Below are 15,588 nucleotides of genomic sequence, written 5' to 3'. Positions count from 1 at the left end.
GAACCTATTTAATTTATGTTACTTTCACGCACGATGTATGCTCGGAATATCTATTTAATTTAATATCATTTAAAACAGTAAACAATATAATTGTTTTCATGAAATTGTTATAAAGTAATTTGTGTCATATTACCTATCAATTGAGGGTTTCGAACCCGTGATGGTTATAGTTAATACGAGGGTGAATCAACTTTTTCTTTTCACTCGTTGCCTTGGTTACGATCGCCTGGATCACCATTTCCATAATGGATCATCTACTTAGATAGCACATTCGTATAACGTAGTAGAACATTTCTTGCAACAATATATGCTATTATTGTCGCCTGGCTGACGGAACGGGTCAAAATAAAATAAAAAATTGATACACCCAAGAACGTCCTCATTTGTCAGTCCGTTGTTTGTCAACACTGTTTTATGTAAAAAAGAAACACTTACATCGTTTAATCCAAAATTATATTTCATCTTGGAGTTTGTATCTAAATTCGTGTGTAGTTTTTAAATACTTAGGTGTGTGTTTCGGTTTGTTTGGCAGAGCCTAGGAGGCCGATCTTTGAATTTCGATCGCTCGATTTCGTCACTCGAAAATTGGTGGAAAACGGTGAAATGCTGATTTTATAAATACGAGTGATAGAAATTGGGAATCGAGTGGTATTGACCACTCGTTTTCAATTTTATTAGTCGAATTTACATGCCTAGTATAGTGGAGATATTACTGAACGAAATACACGAAATCGAGCGGTCGAATTTCAAAAATCGGCCCCCACGAGGCGTATTCTGATTGTTATAGCAGATTATGGTTTTGATTTGGACTAGTTATGGATATAATAGATCTTATTCAATCATAACAAATCTAGATCACATACTAATCTGTTACTACAGTCAGAATGCGCCTCCGGGATGGATGATAGTTGAACGCCATTCTTTGAGCGAGTGCTCTGGCGAGATAAGGCCAAGCCACAGCAGCGCTCGGGATCGCCATTATCTTGGAAATTTTAAACTATTTTACGTTGCTTTCGTTTTGTTTTGTTTGTTGTATGTTCATCAGTCTTATTTACCCCTACTCTTACTTATTTTGGTGCATTCAATTAAAACAACCGAATTTAGCTATACGATTATTTGCTTAATTATTTGGCTTTGATTTGACACAAAGCACAAACCTAAATAGAAAATTAGGGTCTCTATTGTTTCTCAAATAGTTTTAAGCCATAATATATTGTTTGCCCACATTTTCGTTAGTCATAATTAATTTAGTTCAGAAACGCGTCACTTTTCAGGATGGCCATAAAACAAACCTAACCTAACCTAAGGATACCATAGGATACCTAAAGAAAATTCTGAAATGTTAAAGGTTTCAGTTTTATGACTAATGATAATATGACAAACAATACATTATGACTTAAAACTTTATGGAAAACAACGGGACCCCAGAAAATTCATAGAATACTAGGCATAATTTTCGTGGACTGTGAACGTGAAATTCTTGTCTTCAATTTTATTAAACTTAGTCGTGCCCTTAAGTCATCCTTTACAAAGTTTCAAGTCGTAAATTTTGCACGGAGCCTGAACACTTGTATTATCTTTTGTAAACTTGAAAGTCTAGCTTGAACTTATCGTGGTTAATATTTGGTTGAAAGGTTTTATTTATTCATATTAAATTTTATCAATATGTACGTTAGACAGTGTAACCCCGATTAACATAATATCTCCTTTTGTCTTTAAATGATGTTTTTGAAACGAGTTTGAAATACAAAATATGTACCTGAAAATTAAAAAACAGCTTATTGGTAACAAACTGACTGAGTCTGAATCTGCGATTTATGTGTATTTATGTGTACTATAGAATCTATACGCCTGATTGTGGTGGGAGGATTAGTACTATTGTTTAGTGTTATTCGGTCCATAAATGCACATTTATTGTACAATGCAATCTAGAATAAACGTCAAGATTGCAATTCTAGTATTCTGTGAATGTAATCTCACTATAATACTCTCTCGATACAATTAATTATGGTGGCTTAACAGGCTGACACGGCAAAAGGGTTCAATCCAAGAGCTAATTCAACACCGATAGGTAATAAATAATTTGTTTTCTACTTGTACTTAGGTTATTAGGGTAGCCTAAGGGGTATGTTTATCTATTTTACAGTACATATGGGGCTACTTTTCCGCACTAGTGCGTAAAATAGCACTTTTCGTGCGTATGTCGAAACTTTAATGTGCCATATGTACTGTAAAACGTTGTTCGATACACGTGCGAATATGTAATTCGCAACTCGTGTCGATTTAAAACACTCCCTTCGGTCGTGTTATAATTTATCGCCACTCGTTTCGAATTTCCTCTTTTTCGCACTTGTATCGAAAATAACTATTAACACATCTGCCATACTCAAAACCCCTATCAAATATCAGTCAAAAGAGCAAGGACGGCAGTTTTTGTTCCGTAATATTTAATGGCAGGACAGGACCAAACCCAGTAAGTAAATAATTTAGGTGCAGTGTAAAACGAAATACAAAGTGGATCTCCGATAAATGAGTAATGAAACCCTGCTTATGATCTATAGTAAAATAATCTAAGTAAATCTTTATATACGTAGATTCACATTGAATTGACTAACTATAGACGCGATACCTACCACAATCTTGCAAATTGATGCGTGTTCTCTATTAGAGTATTCCAATTTCCTAATTATAATTACCATTACAATATCAAATTACAGAATGCAATTTACTGATTATGTATACATATAAACATATATACTACTCGTTTGTTTATGTATAAACATACTACTTGTATTTAGATTTATTCATGAGATTTGTTTAAATTGTACGAGTAAGTAGTTACCTATTTTATTTTCCTTATTTCTTTGTTGTCAAGTACACTTGTTTTGAGTGTTGACGACGTATAACGACGACCTAAGCACCATTCTCTAAATCCTCCTAGCTAACATCTAATGTTTCCTCAAAATCATAAAACGTTTATCCTTACCTGATATTAATAACAGCTCTGTAGCTCGTTCATCCCAGACCAATTTTTCAAAGGGCGTGTTTTTGCCTCGTCCCATTTAGGCGTATAAGTGCCGTAAACAAGAGCGCGGGTAATATCGATGCGTTATTCAAGAGGTAAATGAGCCATCAGCAGCGGCGTCGTTTGCATCTAATCTCGACCTTTATGCCACAGATTATATAATATTATAGAAGATCTGAAGGATCATTGAAATTAACAGCAAAGTAATCTAGTTTTCCCATTCTACATCATACTGACCCCTTAATATACTGCTGCCTGGGATCAGTTACATATACGAGTATCATGTTTCGGTCTTATTATATGAAGGTGCCATCTTTTCATAATCGCTTACCGATAATAGCCGATTTTAGCGTACGATTGTTTACCATATTATAAAATAAATAGTTACCTATATAAAGTTGTGGACCTGTCGTTTTTTTGCGTTGGAAATACATTAGTATAAAACAAAAATATACATTGTAGAACTATTAAAATTGTAGAACTGTAATCAAAAATTATCAACACCCAGGTTTTTTTTAAGTTTTGCGTAGGTATCTGTAATATTTTATGATCTGTGCCTCGACCTTTGTGCCGCATCACAGGCCCACGGGACACACCGGCGTCTCGTAATCGTGTGCAATTTGTACTAACTCCCAATTACAAGAAAGCGTTAAAGTTTAAAAGACTTGAAATAACTTAATTAACAGAGCCACGTTGCCGTAACTACGCTGTAGCTGTATTAGATTGCTTAAAGTTCAGGATGGTCTTAGAATTCAAATGAAGCTGCAGGATGTCAACGATATTTAAATTTTATAATTTGAGACTTTTTTAATATCAAAAAACCGAGTCAGATTATTACGGAATAAATCTTTGGAGTCTTAGAGTTCCTTTCTTACATAAGTAAGTTGTAGAAAACATAAAGGAAAGAACAGCGTTTCAAGCGCCCGTTTGTGTTTTTGACACAGCGGTGAAACCTATAGTCGTAAAGAGAAATATTCTCATTTTCCGCCCTTTTCTACCCGAAATTATCCAAACCACTGAGAATACCTTATGGTGAGCGCGCCCGGTTCCTTTATGAGGTATTTTTATGCAGAAATACGACGAATAAAAAGTCATATTTATAAATGTCCGTTCATTTTTCCAAGTCTCAAAGTTTACGGTTTCTCGGTGACAATAATTTATAGTAAAATGCTGAAGATACTGTTGTTCAAAAGTAAACAGAGGCGCATTTCAGGAAACGGCATCCAACAATTTATTACCGCAGTTGGATGATATAGTCTATTCTTAGTTTAGTCCCATATTCAGGCGAGAGTAGCTTCTGCTTGCGAGATGGTATCGGCTTGGAGACAATACAGTGTTATTATTCTCGTAGCTCAACGATAATTAGACTCAGGTATGGTTTTGATCTTCAACTATACAAAGTTGGTACAGATATCGAGACAGCGTTAGATTGGTCCGTAAGAGTCGAGTATGCGCTTATGGTTAGCTGAACACCGAGCCTAGTACTTCGAGCGGGCTCGTTCGCTCGCAACAAGTAGCGAAACACTCCTCACATTAATCAACCGGGTAATTGCCGCCTGCGCCAAATGAGACGCTGTACGGTGACCACAATAAGGATATTCCTGCTTAACTTTAACGTTATAAAGACGATAAGCACTTGAATGGTACATTTGAAGCTTAACGACCCTCATGAATTTTAAGCGCTGTCAAGAACTTGAAATACATATAAAGTTACAAGATTTTATGAGTGAATTTAAATGTTTGATGAAATGTTTATTTAGGTTATCTGTTAACGCATGTGATAAAATCGTTATTTGTTTATAAAAGGACTTTAAAATGTGGCTACTGTGAGTGGTTGCTGTGTATATTCTAAATATCCTGCACGTTACGCGACCGCGGGCGAGTCGGGTTTTCGGTCGAACCACTACAACGTAACCTCGAGTACCATAACAATTTTGAGGGCGCACTTACAAAATTTCGGCTGGGCCTTCTATTCAGCTGTATTCGTCAAGCGATAGGAACGACATCCTTGGACGGATGGGCGGTCCGCCTCTTGATCGATGCTCCCTCCACAGATCATTCACATGTAACGCAAAACAGATTCTTTGCTCTTGACTGATACTGATGGTACACACGATGGAAACCATCAGGCGATGAAATTCTTTGATGTCGAAATTATATTGGAAAACGAAATGCGTGGAGTGCTTGCGTTCATAAATTTACACAGATTCGATTGGATATTTTTGTTTAACGTGCCAACCAATATTCATATCGTTACCGGGAAAAATCTGTTTGATTTAAATGCGTAATCTCAATTACTTACTACATCATAAATCATTCGTCCATACATCGGGTTTTCGATTTATAGTAGGTATTTTGTATAGATTAATGAGAAAGAGATTATTTAATTATCGATTTATATCTTATTATCATTGTAAGTATTCAATTCAATTCAATTCCAAGACAATACTAACGCAAAAATTGTAATTTTTATGAACAACTTGTCAGTTGTGTTCGTGTACAAGATCTAACTTTGTTGAGTTAAACTTACGTTAGTCTATTCGCAAAGTGATTCGTCTATTTTTATTTCAACCGACATTAAACGTAAAAAAGATACACATGTATGTTTTCGTACTATGAACACTCGTACCAGATGTGATGTTCGCAGCAAAAAAAGATATACGGCGGGAAATGACACTCGGCTCGTCCATTCTACTTTTTATGGAGTGTTATTCCTAACTCACTAAATGCTGTCAAGTCAAACACTCAAACCAACCAAACCAGTATATTTAGGACACGACTGAGTAACTCGGCTACTAGCGTAGTACTTAATATTTTACGAATGTGTGGTGACCGCGAGTCTTCCTAAGCACTTCACAATTGGTACGGACGTACGGAGTCTTTGAGAGGTAATCCATAGGCCAAAGATACTGGATGGTCTAAGAGTGTGATTAGTTTTCGCAATGGGAATAAGCAGCCTGGAAGATTATTTATTTTGCCGCAGCTCGCACGTCCGCTAAACGTGGTCAGTACAACGGAACGTCGAATCATTAATCTTTGGCTAGGACCCATGAATACTACTGTTTTTTAGGTTAAGTCTTCAACCATAACGTGCCCGCAAATACATTTCGCTAAAACTATAAACAAATAGGTAGGTATGACTGTTACCACCTTTAAAGATTAACCTTAACTGCGACTTTACCCCTCTTCTACAATTAGTAACTCTTTGGCGGTTTAGAGTTCGTCCATGTTAAGTTAGCAGCGGGTTTTATAGCACAGACTGCGCAAGTGTTATTTTAAACGTCAAACATCTATGAAATGATGACTTAACACTTGCAAAGCCTGTGTTATCAAAATCGCTGCCAACTTAGCTTGGTCAGACTCTATAATACTGATACTTGGTTGTCAACATATTCATCAGAGCAGTGAAAACATCTGGGGCCGGCGAGTTTCACTGCTAACGGTTATCTATACTTATATGTACTGTTGCTGTAATTCACATTTAATTGAATATATATATGGTTATTATATGAGCATAAATTCGTTAATAAACCGCACACGTAGTTCCATGCGATAATGTCACATGTGTAATTCCAATCCTAATCGGGCACACGTTCGAGCGATAACTTATTCTTATTAGGTACACATACGTAGGTATTGGTATTTTATATGATAAGTTTCATTTGTGGAAATAGATAGATTTTTTAGGATCTTTCTAAAAATACTATTATTATTATTATTTCGCAAGGAAATAATTCAATTCCATTATTAATTTAATTTAATATCTTGCCAGAATAATGAAAGTTTAAGTATATATATGTTTATAGAAACTTTTGAGAAAAAAAAACGCATAATGGAGGGATAGCGGTAGCGGCTCTCAAAATACACATACCTATGTATCAAATTTCTTTAAAAGGTAGCTTATTTTTGAGAAAAATGGCTGTGATATACGGGGTGTCTGTGAAAAACCATAAGGGTTCTCTAAAAGTTACCTTTATTAATTAAGAAAAGACACGATTGATGGAATGGATCACATTCGATATTTGATAATGCATTGAAACTGGCCGACGTTATAAGAGCCTGCATGATGAGGTCACAGTTAGGACCAACGAAATACATCTGAGTGTCTGATCTGAATATTTATGAGAACAAATTAAGTATGATCATGTTAATGGTTCTTAATGTTTTCCGACCAAATTATCTATGGTAACATCCCAGATGTCTACCGTGGGCGTGAGCGTTCGATTCGCCTGAACTCTTTAAGGAACGGGAATATTCGATCAGGACAATTATAATCGTGTTAACGAGCGTAGCTACATACATAATATAAACAGCGATATTTAGTTAGATATAGAGCCCTTTGAATTGATTGGATTAATTGTTTCCGAAGATGGGGGCGGCAGGTCGACGTTGTAATAGTGTTACGGACGCGTCTCGTATATTTGTAACACCAGGGACATAGACTAGAAAATAATAAAATTAATAAAGGTCGGTCACAATCAAAATACTTCTAGGGAACTCAATATATCCGAGCATACCTTACTAGCTATTAAGGTTGCAATAAGGTTTAAAAAACGACAAAACAACGAAGTCTACACGGAAAAAAAATCTTCTATTCCCGAAACTTAAGAAACCTAATTTCTTATTGATTCGATAGAAATGAGCCAGATCGGTACCAAAATTGAAGGCGTCTGTTACATCTAAATATCATTCCTACTAGGTACACCATGAGCTACCTAATACATTTTAGAGACATGTATAATACAGGACTGAGACCTCGTCAATTGATGCTATCTAGAACCATTCTAGAACAATGATGCTGATATTATTGATGATGATCGACAATCTTTTATATTTACTTGTCTCTGATGATACCTAACTATTTTCGTATGTCTACCTATATGACGGTGCTCCATACAAGGCATTTGTTACTAAAACGGTCTGTCGCGCTCTGAGCTATTTCTATCCACTTGTTTGAAGTGCTTCATCACCTATAAATGGATTTACTTACATGATACTAAGAATTTGTTTGGTTTTATTACCCTCAGCAGTGTCACATGTGTACAAAGCCGACAGTATTTTAATTTTATTGATGGCAGTGCCTACATTTTTATGGTATATATTTTAAAAAACCAGTGCGTGCAGTTAATCTTGTTTATTTATTATACGTTATTTCAGAATTAAGATGAGACACACTACATACTTAAGCTCCAAACTTTGACAGTCGGTTTTAATTAAACACAAACTCGAGTAGTTTTACTCCAGTCATTTTACGGGCCAAAAGTATGGCGAATTGGAATATGTCAAGAATGATTCTAGTAATACGAACTCAAATCCAACAAAATATCGTATGCTTTCCGGTACAAGTATGTATATGTGTCGCAGTCGGATCGTATAATCCGCCGTATTACATTACGGCTAGCCGTTTTACAAAACAGGGGCGTTTTGAAATGCGGCGGTTCGACGATTAGCCGGATTGAATGCGGCTGAATGAAAATCCGCCGGAATGCATTCGGCGCCATACGTTCTTCAAGACGGCTAGCCGTAATGTAACACAGCGAGTCATTAGCCGCCGCTTTGACAGTTTTTAGTTCCCATTTTTAACACTCGTGGCGCTGCCTGACATAACAACAACAAACTATGAAAAACGCTGGGGTGTCCATCAAATCTGTATGATATTCTTACTTTTAATAAAACACCGATTATCGTAAATTCACTATTTAATTAATTTAGCTTAAGATCCGCCATTAAACAATACAATCAAACTCGTCTTGTTATTATCTATGCGCACTAAACGCTATTTGAGTTACATGGATACACGTTACTCGTCCCCCCTTTAAAAGGAATGTACCTTATTATCTAACTTACAAATCTAATCTTTCAGGTGCTCGCCTGATTCTCGTAGACCGTCTCAGATCCGGGTCAGTTGCTGGTGATGTCAGTATCTCAGGGGCGTCAACTGCCAATTGTGGTGGTCCAGTTACTCCCACTCTTTCTGGTGGTTCAGCTGAAGGTCCCACATCTTCTAATCCAATTTCATCATTCTCCCCAGTACACTCATTTCGTCTATCCTCTTCGTTTTGTTCTACTTCTGTCGGGACTGGCGGTGTTGTTATAAGAGGATGTGCAGCCTCCACTGATGGATTTGACTCATTTTCAACCGGGATCTGAGGCAGTTCTACACATGGTCTTAAATCAGAAACATGATAATATTTTTGTATACCACTTGTGGTTATTAAATACCTAACTGGGCTTAATATTTTAACAATAATAGCTTTGGTCCATCCTTTTCCTTCTTTTAAATTTTTTGCCCACACTTTTTCTCCTTCCTTAAAAGTCAAAACCTGTTTATCTAAATTATTATTTTTTATTACTTTTTTAGACAATGCATTTGATGGCTTTATTAACTCGAAACGAGTTCTAGGCTTATATTTAAATAACATCTCATTTGGAGACATGCCAGTGGAGTTTGGGCTGTTTCTATATGTAAATAAAAAGTTTTGCAACAATAGTTCTTGTCTGAAAGAGGGTCTGGACTCATGTTCTACTAATAACCTATTTAATGCTTGTTTAGCTGTCTGAACAGTCCTCTCTGCCATTCCATTTGATTCAGGATGGTATGGAGGGCTCTTTAAAGGCACACATCCATTGTTTTTTAAAAATTGTACAAATTGTTCAGAGGAAAAGGGTGGCCCATTGTCACTGACAAGGTATACAGGAATACCAATTATAGCAAATGTTCTACACAATTTTTCTATTACTTGCGAAGCTGAAGTGCCATTCATTATGTGCACATCAAGCCACTTTGAAGTTGAATCAACTATTAGCAAATAAGTTACAGAATTTTTCATAAAAAAGTCTACATGAACTCTTTCAAAAACATTTTCACATTTTTTCCAACTGACTGGCGGGCTAACATTGGTAAAATTTCTTGATGATTGACATATATTACAACTGGCCACAACTCTTTCAACATCTTCATTCATATTAGGCCACCAGCAATAACCTCGCATTAACATTTTTGATTGCACAATTCCTTGGTGGGACTCATGAAATAACCTTAATACTTTATCTCTCAACTTGTTAGGAATAATAACCCTATTTCCCCACAATACACATTTATGCTCAGTACCTAATTCCGCCCTTTTACTGAAATATGGTTTTATACACTCATCATTTATTGAACTGGGCCATCCAGATAAAACATATTCATACACTTTACTTAATGTCAAATCTTTTTGTGTATATTTAGCTATTTCCTGAAAGTCAAGTGGAGCATCATCTTTAAGATTAAAATAATTGATGCAGTCAGCTACATTGGCTTTTTCTGGTAATGGTAATCGTGACAGAGCATCAGCATTTCCTAGTAATGTGCCCTTTCTGTAATTTATTTCATACTGATAACCTGACAGTATTAAAGCCCATCTTTGTAACCTTGCATTAGCCGTAATTGGAATTTTTTTAAGAGGGTCAAATATAAATTTTAAAGGCTGATGGTCTGTCACAAGCACAAATTTTCTGCCATACAAAAACTTATGGAACTTTTGAACAGCAAAGATAATTCCCAAAGCTTCTTTTTCCACTTGGGAATAGTTCTTCTGAGCATCATTTAATGTAGCCGATGCAAAACATATAGGTTCACTATTTATCTGGTGACTTAAAACCGCCCCAAGGCCATATTGACTCGCATCAGTGGTGACAAACACCTCTTTGTTACAATCATAATGCACCAGTAAATTACAATCTGTGATTAATTTCCTACTCGCTACAAAAGACTCATGACACTCCTTTGTCCATTTAAAGGGAACATTTTTTCTTAATAACGCATGTAATGGTGCTAATTTATCCGAAAGCCTAGGTAGAAATTTTCCATAATAATTTAATAGTCCTAAATATGCCTGTAACTGTGTAATGGATGTAGGTTCTGGTGCCTTTGTAATAGCCTCTACTTTTTCAGGTAATGGTTTTATTCCCTCTTCGCACACTAAATGCCCTAAAAACTTAATCTCACTACAAAAGAATTGGCACTTATCCAAATTTACCTTCACTCTATATTGTTTTAGTTTTTCTAACACATTTTCTAAATTCTTATAACAATCTTCTAAATTTGTACCCGTTATGATCAAGTCATCAATATATGCTTTACCATTATTCACCCCTTGTAATATTTGGTCCATAACACATTGAAAAATTGATGGGCCTGATGATACTCCAAATTGCAAGCGAGTGGGCCTAAATAATCCTAAATGTGTATTAATGGTCATATATTCTTGTGATTTCTCATCTAATAACAATTGTTGATAGGCACCACTCAGGTCCAGGACACAAAATACCTGTGCTCCTGCCAGCTCTGCAAATATGTCCTCTGGAAGAGGCAAGGGGTAATGATCAGTGTCTAACATCTTATTTAAGGTCACTTTATAGTCTACACACACTCTAATTTTTTTATCATTCTTTTGAACTACAACAATGGGACTAGCCCAATCACTATGCGTTACTCTCTGAATAATTCCTGCCTTTTCTAAACTTATTATCTCATTTTCTACTTCCTGCTTTTTAGCATAAGGAATGGAGTAAGCCCTATGGAAAATAGGAGTTGCCCCATCCCTAAGCTTCAAAGTAGCCTGCATGTTTACAATATGCGAGGATCTATCTTTATCAAACACACACTTATATTTATTTTTAACACTTTCAATCAACTTATTTTTATCTTGAGTTATCCCCTCTTTTTGTATATAACCTACATTGTGAAGCTTAAATCTTTCTTGCCAGTTAGGAAATAATATTTTCAACCAATTTCTACCTACTAAAGGACTAAAATAACCATCACAATCAATTACTATCAGGTATAAATCTGTTTTAACATTTCTGGGCTCTAATTTTATGGCCCCTAGCACCAACAATGGATTACCAGAAACCGCCTTTAACCTCACTAAACACTTTCTTAGTTTATAACCCGACAAGTATGTCTTATAGTCTCTAAGATGAATAACGGATTTGCAAGCTCCCGTATCAATCTGCATATTTAATTTTCTCCTGCCTAGTCACAACGGGAGCTCCGCACAGTCCTCTGACACATTTCCAATGCTGCCCAGTACTACATCTTCCTCCGGCTTGTATTCACTTCGCTCCTGTCTGCCTTCTGTTGTCACAGGTCCTTGATCTACATTTCTGATATTTCTATAACGGCATTTGTGAGCTAAATGCCCTTGTTTCTTGCATACAAAGCAAACACAGTCTTTTTTGTAGCACTTGTCTGTAGAATGTGAACCGCCACAGCATCTGCATTCCAATCTTCCTGCATTAGCTGGATTATTGTTGTAGGAAGAGTTGTATCCTGATCTATTGGGTGCCGGGGTCTTGTTGATTATTTTCTTCTTTTGGTTTAGCATTTGTATGTTTTCTGCCTCAGGTTGAATATTCTTGGTGTCTTTTGCGGCGCTTTCTAGAGCAGTCGCTAACTTAATCGCCCTTTCTAAAGTCAACTTCTCTTCTGCTAATAGTTTACTAATAATATTTTCATTTTTTAATCCACACACCAATTTGTCTCTTAATGCGTCGTTCAGGAAAGTTTTAAAGTCGCATTTAGCAGCTACTCTTTTTATTTCTACCACAAAATCGTTGATAGATTGTTGTTCTTTTTGTTGGCACCGGTAGAAATCAAACCTCCAAGCGATAATGCTTTTTCTTTCGACATAGTGTTCCTTCAACGTTTTAATTAACTCTGCGTAAGTTTTATCTTTAGGTATATCAGGGGACAACAAATTCTTTAGCACGCCGTAACATTCTGGCCCGATGAATGTGATTAACATTGCTACTTTTTTCGCTTCGTCCTTGATGTCGTTAACAATGAAGAATTGCTCCATTCTTTCAATGTAGGCAACAAAATCGCCTCCTTGGCGATAATTTTCTATATTGCCTATCATCGCCATGGTTTTGTTTTTATTCTCGTCGCCAATATGATATTCTTACTTTTAATAAAACACCGATTATCGTAAATTCACTATTTAATTAATTTAGCTTAAGATCCGCCATTAAACAATACAATCAAACTCGTCTTGTTATTATCTATGCGCACTAAACGCTATTTGAGTTACATGGATACACGTTACTCTGGAGTTCGTCGGACTGTTTCTTTTCAAAAAACATTTCCTTCGCAAAGTGGGGCTCCTATTTCTGAGCGGTTTGCCCTTCGGGCATCTGAAGCTACCTAACGAACCTAACCTACCTAGCTATTGATTTAGTGAGACGTCCGTGAAAACATTACACTTTGGGGAAAAAAGCGTAGGTAGGTAAGTAGGTTAGGTTCGTTAGGTAGCTTCAGATGCCCGAAGGGCAAACCGCCCAGAAATAGGAGCCCCGCTTGCGGGGCTCCGTCTATCTAAGTTGTGAAGGAAATGTTTTGGAAAAGAAACACATGTAGTGCGGTGGGACCATGATAAAAATAAATTAAATTGCAAACATTGTCAAACTCCGGTTACGTAGGCGACCGAAAGAATGGTCACTCTACAATCTAAATAGTAGATACGATGCGGCTAAACGTAGGCCGCCTTATTGAAGAACGTATCGCAATGACAATCCGGCTAATCGTCGAACCGCCGCATTTCAAAACGCCCCTGTTTTGTAAAACGACTAGCCGTAATGTAATACGGCGGATTATACGATCTGACTACGACATATGCACCTATTACAATTTTTTTTTGTAGGTCGTTTGATATCCATCTAAAGAAAGTACTACTTATTAAACAAATAGTATGTTTCATACGACACACTACATCACACGCGCCGTATGTTTTTAGACTAGAGTTAGAATTACATATACATATTTAATAATCTCTTACGATACTGACGAATCACGGTGGTTAATACTACGTAAGTTTCCTTCTTTTAGCCCAAACTGCGGGTACGGGATATTATTTATACTTGTAAATGAATAGGTAAAACGTATTCCATTAAATATAATAAACTACGTATTTCAACGCGTACATGGAAATCGCTTCACCAACAAGACTTTAGAGTCTTTAGACTCTTAAATAATGATGATGATGATTTAAACGTTACTCAACAGTGTTATAAATTTAAACATCTCTCAAAATGTAGGTACCTATCTAGCAAATAGATTGATGTAACCAGCAAACCATAGGGTACTTTAGGGCATACTTGCGCATGATTTATGTTAACTAAAATTTGAGCACTTACGTGTGAGAAAACTGAGAGGTTTGGTTAGGAACGTGTCTCGGAAACATAATGTACCGAATCGCAATTGTTTATTGCTGCTAGTGGAAGTGGAACGAAGTATAGTTAATCTGTGTAGACAGACAAAATCTGTTGGAAGAATAAAGAGAGGTCTGCGATTAATGGCTGTTTCGAGTATCGCAATGTTCTTTATTTTATGCTTTCCAGTAGAGTCGATCAATAAAGTAATCGTACTAATGTCTAGATAGACAAAAACACTACCATGGACGGTTTATGCGTTTTGAGTATTACATAAACCGTTTACAGCTTAAAAAATGATGTGTGTGTAGTTTAAGTACTAGTTTCTTGAATCAATGTTCACTATCGATTTAGCGTTCATAAATTGTAGTGATATGACTTAATGACAATGATATTTGTTTAAACAGCGGAGCTTGGTGACTACGATCCTCGTCGGCACGTGTCGGGCTACGTGTCGGAGTTTCGGTTCCTGGCGCACCAAACCCCTGAGCTGGAGGCTCGCGCTGCCGACATCCACCGTACGCTCACGTGAGTCCATCTATTACTTATAGACGACCAGACTAGAAGAATGCACGCCGTCACATGACACACTCCATCCATTATTTCTTGACAGCGCTTTTATAAACCTGCTAATTACAACTACTATCTTCGAAGTGTCGAAGTACAGGAACACAAGAAAGTAGGTACCTATCTGTTACAGTAAAAACCAATTTTTAGTAAAAACGAGTTTTCTCTACTTAACTAGTTTTCGTAAGGTCTCGGCGAAAATTAGTTTTAACTGGAAATTTTCAGTCATAATTAGTTTTCGGAAAGTGCCTTGGTGAAAACTAGTTTTTGGACGTAGGTATAGAAACTGAAATTCATTGTTAATACAATGAATTTCAGTGAAAACTATTTTTTACTACATGTAACTAGAGAAAACTCGTTTTCAATGAGGCGATTTCCGTAACATCTAGTCATATTTAGTCATTTATTTTATAAAGCCGATTTACATCTTTATGCGTGATTGGTACCTGCCTGTTAGGAACTTTACCAGGGAAACGCAGGCAAAACTAAGTGAACTAACAACAAGAAGTTCTAGAAAACTTTTAACTGAACTAGAAACCTGCAAGCTTCTTCTACGAGTAAAATATGCAAGTTATGAGACAACAGAAAATCTTCACCTGTGCAGAATGTGTGCATCTCACAAACAATGGCAACTACAAAAGCAGCTTGAAACAAAAAGACGCGTATACAGAAGCTTGTATACTATGATCACGGCAAAGAGAGTAGCAAGTTGGTTGCACCGTCAGAAGAAAGTAAGTTTCAAGGAATTAAGATTTCAGAGGGAGCAGTTTCACGCCGGAAGAGTCCCCGCCCGCGCCGGAAAT

At 36.5% G+C, this 15,588-nt stretch overlaps 3 protein-coding genes across 4 annotated transcripts in view; 2 read left to right on the top strand and 1 right to left on the bottom strand.

The window, feature by feature from the left end:
* LOC134663259 (potential E3 ubiquitin-protein ligase ariadne-2) overlaps positions 1–15,588 on the top strand; it is a 295,209-nt gene that overhangs the window by 212,885 nt on the left and 66,736 nt on the right. The window lies entirely within an intron of this gene.
* The window catches only part of LOC134663252 (band 4.1-like protein 4), a 74,209-nt gene that overhangs the window by 42,304 nt on the left and 16,317 nt on the right, over positions 1–15,588 (top strand). For both annotated transcript variants that reach the window (XM_063519655.1, XM_063519656.1), the window contains exon 6: positions 14,626–14,746. In XM_063519655.1, coding sequence (XP_063375725.1) covers positions 14,626–14,746 — 121 coding nt within the window. The remainder of the gene's footprint in view (positions 1–14,625; positions 14,747–15,588) is intronic.
* On the bottom strand, positions 8,869–11,916 carry LOC134647454 (uncharacterized protein K02A2.6-like). The gene is made up of 2 exons (XM_063501802.1): positions 10,120–11,916; positions 8,869–10,083 (listed from the first exon to the last, which is right to left on the bottom strand). Exons 1-2 carry the CDS (start codon positions 11,632–11,634, stop codon positions 8,869–8,871), a joined length of 2,730 nt encoding a protein of 909 aa, XP_063357872.1. The 5' UTR covers positions 11,635–11,916.

The sequence above is a fragment of the Cydia amplana genome, chromosome 4 (assembly GCF_948474715.1).
Source record: "Cydia amplana chromosome 4, ilCydAmpl1.1, whole genome shotgun sequence".
Taxonomy (NCBI): domain Eukaryota; kingdom Metazoa; phylum Arthropoda; class Insecta; order Lepidoptera; family Tortricidae; genus Cydia; species Cydia amplana.
The sequence above is the reverse complement of the archived record's forward strand: the minus strand, read 5'-3'. Positions and strand labels throughout refer to the sequence as shown.